At 35.5% G+C, this 14415-nt stretch overlaps 1 protein-coding gene across 4 annotated transcripts in view; it reads right to left on the bottom strand.

The window, feature by feature from the left end:
- The window catches only part of SEMA3A (semaphorin 3A), a 467315-nt gene that overhangs the window by 216567 nt on the left and 236333 nt on the right, over positions 1-14415 (bottom strand). For all 4 annotated transcript variants that reach the window (XM_057504463.1, XM_057504465.1, XM_057504464.1 and 1 more), the window contains one exon: positions 62-254. In XM_057504463.1, coding sequence (XP_057360446.1) covers positions 62-254 — 193 coding nt within the window. The remainder of the gene's footprint in view (positions 1-61; positions 255-14415) is intronic.

The following is a 14415-nucleotide window of genomic DNA, read 5'->3' on the forward strand; positions in this document are numbered from 1 at the left end:
AAAGGCTGGGGGCAGGGGGACATTACAAAGCTAGACAAATAAAATGAAAATAAAGATTTACCTTTGTACGATAATTTCAGCCTTGGCACATTGTTCCTCCCATTTTGATAGTTTGCTCTTGCTGTAAGTAATACTCCCCAGAAAAGACAGACAATCCTGGCGAACCAGCCCATGCTGCAGACCTGGAGGTCCCTAAGCTGCTTCAGTCTTCCCTCCTGTATTGTGCGGCCAGAGAAGTTCAAACAATCTGGAAACTGGAGGTAACAGGTGATTTAGGTCAGTTTCATTCATAAATGCGGACAATCAAGACCTCACCGCAACACTAACACCTCTTCAGTAACAGTCACTGAAGCACAGAAACTTCAAACCCTCAAAAAAAAAAAAAATCCGAGCCAGGCACCGGATAATGAGGCGCAACTGTTGTGTGCAAAGAAAAAAAAATAACAAGGGCTGCTGCGTGGTGCTTAAGAAAGCAGTTCCTTTTATCTAAGCTCTTCTGATAGCCGGTGCGGACTCTAATCCTGCTCCCTGCTTCATTCGGCTCCGGGGAAGCCGAATGAAAGGGAAACAGAGAGAGAGGGAGAGAGGGAGGGAGGGGGAGAGAGAGAGAGAGAGAGAGGGAGGGAGAGAGAGAGGGAGGGAGGGAGAGAGGAACCGTGAGCAGCGCGGACTTTTCCTGTACACATGTGGCGAGAGATGACACAAGATCCCACAGACAGGTTTTCCCAACACTCACTAGACTGGCTGACAATGGGAGAACAGGCAAGCTCAACCCACTCCCCTTCCCTCCTGTCACACAACACATGCAAAAAACATCTCGTAGAGATTAGAGCCGGGAGCAGAACCCTCCAGCGTGCCTGTGAAAGGCATGTAGCTATAAATTTACTTCCCAAGGCAAGCGTTGTTTTATAGCCATTTTTAGGTGCAATTTTGATTAAAAAAATCTGAATTCTGCTACCTACATGATTCACAACTCATGCTCATTATATAATTCTGCTAAACTTGTGCATTATATCTGTGTATGTATATGTATTTATACATATATATGCACATAGGTATACATATGCATATATATATGTATATCCTTGTCACCAATATAACTTTAACCACTGAAGGTTTTAAAACCTTGTTAGAGATCATTCCCTCCTCCTCACAAGCCCTCTTGGCTCAACCACCCCCTTCCTCCTCCGCCCCACTGCAATTTCAGCAAAGAAATTCCTAGTAAAGCCCATTTCAACAATCAGTTCAAGACAAATATAGGTCCACTGAGAATTATAAATTACAACTCAAAAGGATACCCAGAATTTAAAAACAGCTATGGTTTTCCAGCTTCCAGAATGCTCCGGCTGTATTCTAAATGCATATCATATCTCATTAATTAAAACCTCTTCCCTGGTTTTGGATTAAAGGACAGAAGAAGATGACAAAGTTCACAGAAGTCCCTGCTGAGTGTCAAGGACCAACATAAAGAGCATATCTCTGTGTCTTCATGAGCTGGTGAAGGGTTTCTAAATTTTCTCTGGACACACACATGTATTGAGGTACCATACAGACACCGTGAGTTCTTTCTTAAATAGCCATGTTGTATGAGGTGTTTAAATTTCCTCTTCTATTTTTCTTTCCATTTTCCCCAAAGCTGATATCCTTCTAGGATTTTTTTTGAGGGGCATATATAAACGTTACTAGGACATAACTTTCTGGAACCTCTTTATCCCCCAGCTCTCTCTTCTGCACTCTCACCATCCACATACCCACAACTTGAAATAGAGTGAGAACTCTGCTTCAATACTATGGAAATTTCTCAGCTGAAAGGAGAGAGTGAGTATTGCAATTAAAAACCTAAACACTTACTGAGAGTGGCTTCGTATTCTTATTTAAAGTGATTTAAGCACTGTCACTACAGCTTTCATTAGTTAATGTCTATAGACCTAGAGCAAGAGCATCTGTGTGTGTGTGTGTGTGTGTGTGTGTGTGTGTGTGTGTGTGAGAGAGAGAGAGAGAGACAGACAGACAGAGACAGACAGACAGAGACAGAGACAGAGACAGAGAGAGTGTAGGTGAAGCAGGAAGTGAATTTAAAGGGGAGAGAATAGGGAAAGGGGAGAGGGTTTCTCTCTTTACTTCACTAGATTGATTCATCAGACTGTATTGTATTTGACAGTTTCCACAAGCCTATTGATCAGGCAGTATTGTTAAGAAAGTAAAATCCAAAAATAATGTTGATTTTACTGATTCCCACACTTGTTACTCTGAGCACTTTTCACGCTCTAGGCAATGGATTAAGGCTACAAATGACAAGAGGCTTGTCTGTCTTCCATGGATTACTCTCTATAGACATTCATCCTGCAAAGGAATTCATGTCACTTTGGGATTATTTAGACAATTGGACTAATGAATTATCCTACTGAAATATCACATATAATTAGTTCAAACACTTTAAATAGCTGCACCCTTTTCACTAATATACATTTTAAAGTCTTAAAATACCTATATTTTCTCTAGTTCTTGTGACTTAGAGTAGGAGAGCAAGTTTATATTTGTGGAAACTAAACAGGATAAGCAAATTTAGAAATATATCCATTTCACTTGCATAATGTCTAATCCTGAAACATTATGATGTGTTCTGAGAAAAATAAAAGGTTATGTAAAATTCAGATAAAAGAGGGTCAGAATTGACTCTGTGGGGAAGAAAGACATTCAATCTAGATTTTGAACCACAAAATCAGGACAGAGGTATTTCATTTTGTGAAACAAATAATTTAAATTAATGTTGAAGCCCAGAATTTAGTAGTGCAGACACCTCATGTTGAGATACACACAGACATAATTTTTAAATTTTTTGATATATTTATTTATATTTGATGTTTCTCACCCTCCAAATTTTTATGATCTTTGCATCTTTTCAGATGCTTGAAAGTTTAATAAATTCACATTTAAAGTTGTTCAACTGTAGATTTTTTATTTAAAAAAGTGAAAATAGTAAATTCTTTAAGTAAGCATAACTGTCCTAGAGTGATAAAGTTATAAAATAGTAGAAAAGTTCTGCCATTCATAGATATTTTAACTATGATTTTTTTTTAAAAAAGCAGAGAAAATAAACTACATGCCTGAAAAATACTTATAAAGGTATTAGAATCCTGTATTTCTACCTCTTTCAGTCTTTTGAATTTGGTCAGGATTAAATAAAGTTATTTTCAGCTTTTTTCTTTTACCTCCAAACACATGAAGGATAATCAAGGTTAAACCTATTTCTCAACTGAAGTAGAAGTAAGATGCAGGTGGACCTGGGTGGGTGTCTATCAGAAGTTTTTCAAAATCTAGCTGTAAATGTGAAATAGATTTTGATTCATGCTCTGAGGAATATCACTCTTGAATCCAAGAAATTGTGGCCTCAGCCCTGATATGCATGATCAAGCCTGCTGTATTTGCCACTTTGGCCACTGATTTTACTGAACAATTTACCACTTCTTTAAAGTTTGAAATATTATATTGACCTTTTAAGATTGATTTTTATTTACAGTATAAGTAAAAAATCTTATTTTGCTTCTTTTTCAAAGCAGTCTTTTTATTTTCCAGTTATTTTCTAATCCACAATCTATATCTTGTGTTATAATTAACTCTCCTTGCAACTGAGTTCCTAATATCTTCTTAAATTTCAAGTTTTCAGATGTCATTAACTCCTACTGTAAAGTCAAATTTCAGTGAGTGCTTAATATGACACTCATAATATTTTGTATACATTTCTGCCAAAAAAGTCAGTAGTTTTTTACCTAACCCAACTCCATATTGAAATGGATTACAAAGAGTTTTGAGTATAAAACCCTGACCTTGGCAGTTTTCTGGGTAGTGGATTTGATTTTCAAAAAAAAACAACACTTCCACTTCACAATAGGTTGGTTAAGTCTGGTTTTTCAAAAAAGAATTGTGTAGTCAGTGAAGATACATATTAAAGCATTTCTCCACTGGAAATATATTTTGATCTATTCACATGTTAGATAAAACCAATATGTGTATTTTTTAAATCTTCACTCTGTATTTTGTTACTGTGAAACAAATTGGGATGGCAATTAATATTGCAATTTAAGAGCAGAAATTGTTCTCATTTGTGAGATGGTGTGCAAACTGCTTGGCAGGTTATAGATACCCTCAATCTTTCCATGAGTATTTCGTGAAAATACTTGTTATAGTAGTGTATTTAAAAGAACATAAGGAGAAACTTAGTTTAGATGTATTTAAACGATTTAGTGGATTAAATGTTCTTGAAATTATGGCACACTTCAGTAAACCCACATGCCTCTTCCTGAATCCTGCTCCACCCCTATTTTATTGTGGTCAGACAGAAGACCATCCTAAAGATGTGCCACTGACAGAAGTAGATGACCTCTTTAAAGAAATAAATGAGTTAAGATTTTTAGAATGAGTTGGTTAACCAGTTCTTCTAAGGAACAACACCAAAAAGAAAACCAATACTAAAAACCAATAAATTTCAGTTCTTGCCAAGGTATTATTCAATTGAGTCATGAAGAAAACCTATATTAGTTTCCAACCAACATCTGCCATTTTCTATTTTTTTCTTCAAGGGATGCTTCATTTGTCCATGAGAAAGGCCTATAATCAACAGAATTACAGCAAATGTCACAGTTGAACATTTGCCCTTGGTCTGATATCTCATGTTGGAGATTCATTTTTAATGAGTGTTTTTCTGGTATAGGGAATTTGAACCTCCTTTTTTTTCTAAAAGAGAATTGTGTGGGTGAAAAGATTCTCTAGATAATCGGAAGACATTCCATTAATTGGGAAAACTAAATAGATGATGTATTATTCATTCCAGCCAAAATGATAGTTATTTAAGAACTATTGCCATTGTCGCTGGGAACTGGTGGTGGCAGGTTAAAAGCAATATTTAAGAAATTAAGTTAAACTTTTCATAATCTGACCTCTGTGAATGCTTTTAGTATAAGCAGTATGTTAAAGCATGAGTTGAGAGAAGGAATTGGTAAAAGGCAAAGGGAATTCAATCTCTGGGGAAGCTTTAACTCCTCCCTTCCCTTCTCATCCCCACCATGAATAGAGAGTTCAGAAGATTTGGCTCATTGCTCCTTTGGATTGAATTTGTAACAGGTTGAAAAAAAAAACAAACAGTTTTGCTTTTCTCTTCTGACATCAAATGTTCATGATACTTTAAGGTAAATAGGGACTCAAGATAAAAGACTTCTTATTTTTTAAATGAATTAAAGTGAAAGGTGTTCAATCAATGCAAAAGGAGACCGGAAACTGGCCAGTTACATTATTTGTGGCTGGAGACTTTGAGAAAAACTTACATAGCTAAGGATATCGGAAACTGCAGGGAAGTTCTTTAGTAGCAAGGTAAGGGAGTAGCTTCCCTTTCCTAGAGATTTTGATTTGCGGGTCTAATGGGTGAGTTTTTTAGGTTGCTCAGTTTGAGTGGGGGCGTAGAGGAGTGACAGACAAGGAATGCAGAAAATATTTATGGTTAGCATCCGAGTTGCCAAAAGTGGCAAAACATCCAGTTTTAGGAACATGATTTATCGTTTCTACCATCTTTCTTTTCTTTTCACTTCTTAAATCCATCACATTTTTCAACATTTCAAAATGTTTTAACACAAGATTTTTCCTTTTCCTTTTCCATCTAATTACAGAACTTGTCATCGCTTAGAGCTTCTTTATTAGATTATCTAATAAGTGAGTGTAGTGTCCCTGAATCTTAACATACTGAAATAATAAAACACAGAAAATACTAAAATACCTGTTTTTTTTCTTTTTTAAGTGAGAGTGTCTCCACCTCAACTCAAAAGGAACAAGAAAGTTTTCGAGTGAGACAAAAATCCCATTGTTAATACTGATCAGTACAGGCTAGGCAGTGAGGAGGAAAAAATGAGGCGCCCGTGGAATACAAATGAAACGAGCAGGTTGGCTGTGGAGCGTTTCAGGATATGAAGTTATTAGTTATTTGCTTTCAGTAAAGGCGTATCACACACCTTCTCAGTGAATAAATAACTAAGCAGATCTACACTAAATAAAGTGAAGAAACTAGGCAGCACTGTTTAAAGGATTATTTTACGTCTGACTCATGCAAAGCAGATGCATATAGTTTCCCTTTGTTAACCACTGAAGAGAAGGTTGCACCTCAGATGTAAGTTTACTAAAATCTCTATATTCTAGGAAGCGGCCTTTTGTCTTTCCTATTTTAATGTTTTTAAAGAGTTAGAAGCTGATAACGATAGGGAACAGAAATGCTGAAGCCTAGAATTAAAACTCTTTAAAGGGGTTTATTATAACAGTAAAACCAACTGTTGGCAGGATGGTGACTCAAAACTATAGTGCATTCTGCTTTTCAAGGGCACAGATTCTCCAAACTGCAAGAGTTAGGAAGAAAAGACTTCATTTTTTTTTCCTCCCGCATTCTGTAGTGTCTCAAGTGTTAAAAATCATTTGGTTCTATACACCCCTCACCCCTCCATTTTTCCTTTTGTGGCAGGGGAGTGGGTTAGAATTATATGCCAGGTTTCATTTCACTGCCTTGGCTACAGGAGCAGCTGTCAACTTATGGGGCAGATTAGGAAATGTCTTGTTTATTAGTTAACAGTTTTTTATTATTAACAAATGATTTATGAAGAAAATTCAAGTCATCCCCATTTTTCCTCTGGGCATATCCATAGAATAAATCTATTCAAAAATCAATCAACATAAATTCATTTTCTCATGTCTGCTGTATCGATGAGAAGAGAAACAGCATCCACTGTCCAGCCTTGAATCTTCTTAAATTACAGATGCAAGTTGAAAATGATTTGACCTGAGGACCTAAATGACAATGTTATTCCCTTGCTTGTTTTTTAGAAGTTGAAATATGACTTTGGCAACTAAAGCACTCTTAAAGATCCCCGAAATATGTAATAGATGGACTTTGATAAAATACTTTTTGAGGCATAAAATTAATGTCCACTATATCCAAGTGTGTTCTCAGTTTTTTAACTCTCATTAACTTAACTAAAGCTTTAGCAATTAACTGCAATAATATCTTGATTACATATAAGAAAAAAAGGCTAGAAATTTTTTGAATGTACAATGTTTACACAATGAGTGTGCTTCTCATGTAATTTTGCACAAATGGCATTTGAACCTTTTTTATAGAATCAGATAGTTTAGTGTTCTCATTTTGTCACATTAAATAATTACTGCAGTTTTATAATGCTGTAAAACCTATTTCAATTCTGCTAAGTCAAAATAAAACCTCTTAGAGAAATAAGAAAACTTAATTCGAATGAATCAAGGTATATGTGGTAATCTATTTCTTGGGTTATCAACCTGAGTTGGTAGGTGCTTGCCACTGTGTATAACTCAGCATGCCTAATTTAGTTCCAGAGATGCAATTTTAAATATATTCTTTCTTTACTTTCAAGTTCAGTCACCTCTAGAAGCATATTACGTGTCAATATTTGTGATTTGTAAAAAAAAAAAAAAAAAAGTTTTTTTGAGAATAGCTAAATGCATTCCTGGGAACCAGTGCCAATTTATCCTTTTAAAATTTTTTCCCTCAACTTTCTACCAGGTATAAAAACCATCTACAAAATTGTCTGTACGTGTTTTGGCCTAGAGTGCTTTATTTATTTCCTTTTAAAAAACAGTTTTCTTTTCATCAAATCCTGAATCTGTTTTCATCCTTCTAGTAATATCTTTCCTAACTGTGGAAGACCCTTATTGATGACAGATTACCTGCATATTTTGCCGGATTACTCATGATAATAGGCTATTGTAGTCCCCTAAATTAATGCACCTTTATCAGGATTTTGCATTAGCAACTCAGGATACATTTCTTAAAAAAAAAAACCTTGCATAATTGTTCACAATGTTTTATGAGGATTCTAGGAGCACTTTCTTCTATGATTCTGTGGTGCTATGCGCATGTATCTATTATAGCTCTTACTACTTCACAAGTTTCCTCAATACACTCATCTCAAAGACAACAGAAATACTTTTAATTTTATTTTCACTGTATAGCATAACATTTGCCACAGAGTGAAGTTTGACCTATTAATTAATGAATTAATTAACTATTAGGGAAATATATTCTAGATAATTAAAATATTGTGGGCCAGAAATCTCCTAATTTTAATAGTTTGGTAGAAATGATTCCTTTGCGGATATAATTGCACTGGTTTCCCATGCTCTATTTTAAGAATGCACTGGAGTGTAGACAGTAGCATTAGAGCTCTAATTTGTTCATTTAGAATGCTGCTAAAGTAATCATATTATAGTCATAAAATTAAATATGTTGGATCTCTCCTTCAAAGCATGGACAATTTCATTCTTTTGTTATTATTGTTTTTATCCAGTTACATATTTCTTTTCAGATTCTCTTTAGATATCCTATAGCCTGCAAACTATTACAGTGTTGCTAATATAGATGCTAATCAAAATGAGCATCTACAGTGTTTCTAAATGTACAGTGTTTTCAAGTGGCAGTAAGTTCTCATTTTTTGATGGTAAATATTAAGAACAGTGGCTATAAAACTTCCAGAGAGTCACCCCAATTGTGAAAACACATGTATTGTATTCAATGGGACACGTGGGTTTAAATCACAAGATCACAGTTTGTACGAATGAAATTGGAATTTCAGTTTCTTTGTTAGAAATGAAGTTGATCATCCCCCTGTCCCAAGGGCTGTTAGAATCAAGTCAGATATAGGTGACATTGCACAATCCACGGACATCTAGGGAGCCGGGGTTCCTGGGCCGAGTTTACACTTCCGCGTCACGTGAAGTGGGACGTCTGACAGCTTGGCAGCGCCTCTGCATCAGAACTGAACATGGGTGGGGGAGGGCTATTAGGGTATCTATCACATAGATACTGTTGACAAGAACAAGCAATGCTAAAATACCCTTTTGAAGAAAGAAAAGGCAACCCTTTGAGAAGCACTGCAGTAGGTACTACAAATGATAGATGGAAAAAGAAAGGAGACTCCAGTTTGCTTTTAATTTTATAGGTTGAAACGTTGTCCTTCACATTAAAAATGCTAGATTTAAAGCGCACCAAATTTACATAGCAAATGCGTCAGGCTGACCAAGAAGAATAAGATATCTAGATTGGAGTATGAACAGGAGAGCAGGCAGCAGCAAGCCGGGGAAACCATGGCTTACACTAACAAGCATGGGCTGGCTTTGCTCATCAGCCCTGCCACCGCAGGCAGCTGCGGAGTGAGGGAGACCAGGATTTCACCTCGTAACAAATTGCTGCTGACTCACTTGGCCAGATGTGGAGTTGAGATCCTCCACCTTTCACAGTTTGCATAGTACAGAAAGAATCACATCTTTTATGGTGAATCAAGCCTTAAATTAGTAGAGGACCCATTACCAGCACTAAATCGCCAACATGCCAGTGGTTTTTAATAACCTAAGTTGCAAGCTTCAGGAGTTAGTATTTATGTTTCAGAGCAAATTATTTTCCCAGAGAAGTGTCGGACTTAACTTTAGGAAGCAGAGAAGTTTAGGTCAACAGGTGAAACACCTGTACAACTATTACAGGAATATCTCCTGCTACTATTTATACTTTAAGTCATTACATCTCATAGTTCAATAGCACTCTTTAGTATTTTAACTGTTTGACAAATTTTGCTTCATGCTGTTTTCAGAACACTAGGGAATCGTGATTGGCTGGTAAATAAATTAATTTTCCATCCTAGGGGTAAGTTTTACAACAATAGTTTCAACAGGAACATTTCCCCTTTACCTTTATCATTGTTGAAATACACTGGTGAAAACTTGACAATGGTTAATGTTATACAACTGTTTTTAAACAGTCGCCCAAATCTACAAATGGTCACACACAAAATATCATTTAGGTTCACAAAATGAGTTGTGGACACTTAATTTACAAAGTAAGTCCATTCTCTTATTTATTTTTTTCCTAATAATTGCCATACATTAAAACATTACAAAGTATAAAAATACAACTGCCACAATCTGAATTCTATTTTTGCACACCTATCAGTCCATGACAAAGCTTTAGAGGTTTACTGGCCATAAATAGTGGGATATGTTAGGCAGATTTTAAAGAAACAATCATGCTGTATCAACTTTTACAGAATTTTAAAAGTCCATCCTGTTGTACTACCTCAAATGCTGTTGCAAATATATTTAGCAGCATTTTGAAATGTGAATTCAGTAATTGTGGAAAGCAGCTTAGTCTCTCACTAACTGAGTCTATCAGAGAGTGGTTCAAATGTCACTAATTATTTTATAGGAATAACCATTTTGTAGCTTTAAACAAACATAAGCTTTAGTCTACTTTAAGGCTGGAGTGCCAGGATGAAAATAAAGACCCTTCTGCTGAAGTAGAGGCGACTGAGTTACATTTCACAAGATGCAGGCTTCGGCACTTCAGCTATCTAACAGTGGCGGGCTGTTTGCCACCCTGGCAGCCAGATCAGGTTTCCTTTCCTCATACGATTGCAGATCATTTCATAAAAATTACATGACTGATACTACAGCTTTCTTCTCACTCTGATGTATTTAAATGTTAATATCTTTATAATATATTTATAATAATATAATACATTAACAGCATGAGAAAAGAAATGGAAATAAACCAGTAATTTTACTTGGGTGAAAGTTGAAAAGCTTAAGATGACCTCTTACTTACTCAAAAAGTTCTTCCTGATTGCTGTTATTTTTCTTCTTTATGGTTTCATTAAATAGACTTTGTGATACTTCCCATGGTCTCAACTGTATTTCTCTCAACTGTAAATATGAGTTACTGGATACTATAAAAAGTTAGGTAAGATATCTTTTTCTATATATTACATCATAGTAAACATAATATCATAATAAGCATTCCCTTCCTTGGTTCATTCTGTTTCTAACTTAGTTATTCAATTCTATACAAAGTCTTGCAAAGTAATTTATCTTGACTGTAGTCAGCCCAACACTCATTATGTATTATGAACTAAATTTCTATACCTCCATATTGTGTTTTGGGCATGTTTACTACATATATATTCATTCTGTCAGTAAAGTGCACATATCATGAATATGTTTGTCTTTAGTCCTGCTTTAATTACAGGACATCTTCAATAGTGAGGCTTTACGGACTGTTTCCTGTGAAGGTCCTACTCAATTTCTCTCACACAATGGGTCCTCAATAAAAGTAAGGGAATGACTTCCTGACTATTGTCATGGTTCCTGGGAGATGCAGGATGAGGTTGGTAGCAGAAACAAAGCTGACTGTCAAAACTGTTATTTTCAGATGAACAGCAAAAACAGGAGTTGAAAGAAATCTGAAGGTTTTCTGAAGAACTCTGCCCCTTCTGTCAAAAACTGATTCAAAGAATCTGATATATTCTGAACCCATCAAGATTGTTTGAGAAACAAATGCCAGAATTTAAAAAAAGAAAAAACAAAAAACTGGTCAATGACCATTTGCTTATTTAAGAAACAAAAAAAAGAGTGAAAAAATACTGTTTTAAAAACTATATTCGACTGAAGAAATTACTGTGTTCTAGTGTGGATACATAGAAAAGCATTTTGCAGTAGGGTGATGAAATATCCTTAACTAGAAGAATTTCATTAGGTATCAGTTTTACAGAAACAGCTTTCATTTTGCCTAGTTCTCTGACCCATAAGCTAAATATCAGGCGTTACAACATTTAAGAGGTAAGTCTTCTTCCTGTTTAAGTAGGTGTGGGAAAAATGTGTCACCCTTTCCCCAGAAGGTTGGTGGGCCTCTTGGTAGGGAAGGTGGATTTCTTTTTAAATGACGAGGACCTTAAAACAGTGAGGCAGTGAGGTCTGAAGTTAAAGAATACCTTCTCTCCCAAGAAAGCAGTTAAGCTGTATGTATTTTATATATGCACATTTGTATATTTGTGTGAACAGGAATGTACACAGATATGTACATGCATTAAATGTAATTCAACATTCAAGTTCCGTGTCAGGCACTGTGCTAGAATTGTGAGAATTCAAAGGCAAATGAGCATTTTCCCTACATGAAAAATGTGCAATTTAGTTGGAGAGGCAATGTAAGACTAGTCTTTTATAAGTGTATACCAACAATCTTTTCGACGCCATTTAACTATAAACTTTAAAACATAGACAAAAGGTAATAGTGTCTTTCTCTTTTTTATTTTTTGTCTTGTCTTTTTTAAAGTATTTAGCAAGACTGAGGTATTTTTCAACATTTTCTTCTTTTTTGAATGATACAAACTTATATGTGATTTTTGGCATCTTAAGTACAAGTGGAACAGTTAGCTTTGACCCATTTCCTTATTCTGAAGAATTACTTTCAGATTTCAGTCTTGGAAAAAGTGATTAAAGGCCATTTTCAGAAATGAGGCTCTTAGGATACAGAACGCTGCAGGTTTCTGATTGGTGCACTGTAAATGGGTCTAAAGGTAAATACTATCACCTGAGTCTCATGATAAGAAATGGATGCTATGTATACTTAATGCTCTAAAAATGATGTTCACCATCTAAACAGTATGTTGTTTTACAACTGATGGGCTGTGGCCTACAGATCTTTTGATTTAATTTTAAATATTAAGAAAATTCTTTCTTTTGTGATTAATATTTGCATTTATTTTTTATTTTTCTTCTGAGTGTTTTATTTAATGTTTACTGGAGATGAAATGACACTTTTCAGACCTCCATTTTGTTACATATACCTGGAAAGAATCAGGGATGAAACTGAAAAGCAGAGATCAATGTTCTATAACAGCTTCTCATTGATTTTATTAATTTTAGAGATGAGCCTTTCACATTCTTCAGTGGTCCAAACAGGAATGACAACAGAAAGATCCCATTTGAACAACTCCATGTACTGTTGTGTGTGTGTGTGTGTGTGTGTGTGTGTGTGAGGGGAGAATGCAGGTTCACAGTTAGACCATGTACATGGACATATTTTAAAATAACAAATAAGGAGGTAGTACAGTGTGTGGAGAGAAACCCAACCCGAGTCATTTTTCTAGCTTGGGCACTAGCCAGTTATGTGTTATTAGATAATGGACTTAGATATTAGATAATTGGGGCCTCAATATCCTTCTCTAAAAAAAGTTGGACAAGATAACTTCTACCTTTGGTTCCTTCTAGTTTATAAATAATTTGGTTCCTTCTACCTTACTCTAAAATATATTCCCACACCATAGCATGAAATTTATCACTTAAAATATTGCCAATATTTAACTATTTTATGATTAAGAATTTAATGATTCATATTATTCTATGTAAAAGTATGATGCCAGTTGGGGAATAAAATGTAAAGATTATATTATAAAATATAATACTCTGTCATTAAAACATATGACATATTTATGATAGGCCCAACATCAAAATATTAATTTATTAAATAAAAAATATTTATAATATACATTCTATACTAGTCTTCAAAGTAGGAATTTTGAGAAAAGATCAATTACATATTTCAGATATTAAATGTAGTCGGCCTGATGCAGAAGAATTGGCTAAACTTAAATTTTCAAGAGACTGTTTACTATTCCTATCACTTCGGAAAGAAAAGTTAAATTTCTCCCTCAGAGAGAATTAATAGAAACCATAATACACGTTTTTTTACATTCCACTCATTCAATTATACTGAGATACACTTTTGAAATGAAGGGGAAACAATACAATTGGTAATTTTAATTCAACTTATTTCAATGATTATCAGTCATTTCTGGATACTTAACTAGTTGCCATGGGGAAGGAAAACATGAGTAAGATATGAGTCCTACCCTTGAGGAGGTCTGATAGACATGTAGCCCAACTGGGATTTGACAGAGGCTTTCTGTGGGAGACGGAGCCTGAGCTGGGTCTTAAATGGTAAGTAAGAGCAGGTGAAAAAGATGAGGAGGTGGTGCCAGAGCTTCGGCCAAAGCACAAAGCCACAAAATAGGGGAGCGTGGGTGAGTGCAGGAAATGGGAGCAATTTTGCCATTAACAGAATGTAAATTGCAAAGAGGAGAGGAAGGAGAAATCAGCAGGGGCCAAGTCAAAAGGTCTATACAGTCATGCTCGTCATTCTAGTAGGGGTAATGAAAAGACACAGAAGGCCTTCAAAGAGGAGAAAGCCATAAATAGGTTTGCTTTTAAGATAAATGAGCCTGGTTACAGGGTGAGAGATACATAATTACTAGCAACAGGCATGAAGGCAGAGAGTGTGGGTAGGTTTTACTTTAAGTCTAGAGCCGAGGTGACAAGGCACCGGATCAGGGCAGCAGATTGTGGGAAGAAGAGAGAAGTCGCATCTCTTCTTCAGGTAAATGCAAAGGAGGCATACTAGTCCTGGGGGGAGGTTTGAGAAATTTCCCGTACTGTTATTACAATGATGTAAATATAGTATTGTAAATAATACAATTGTTTATGGTAGTTCCCGTGATTTGGCACAGATGGATAGCGTCCTTAACC

The sequence above is a fragment of the Manis pentadactyla genome, chromosome 7, assembly GCF_030020395.1.
Source record: "Manis pentadactyla isolate mManPen7 chromosome 7, mManPen7.hap1, whole genome shotgun sequence".
NCBI classification, from domain to species: domain Eukaryota; kingdom Metazoa; phylum Chordata; class Mammalia; order Pholidota; family Manidae; genus Manis; species Manis pentadactyla.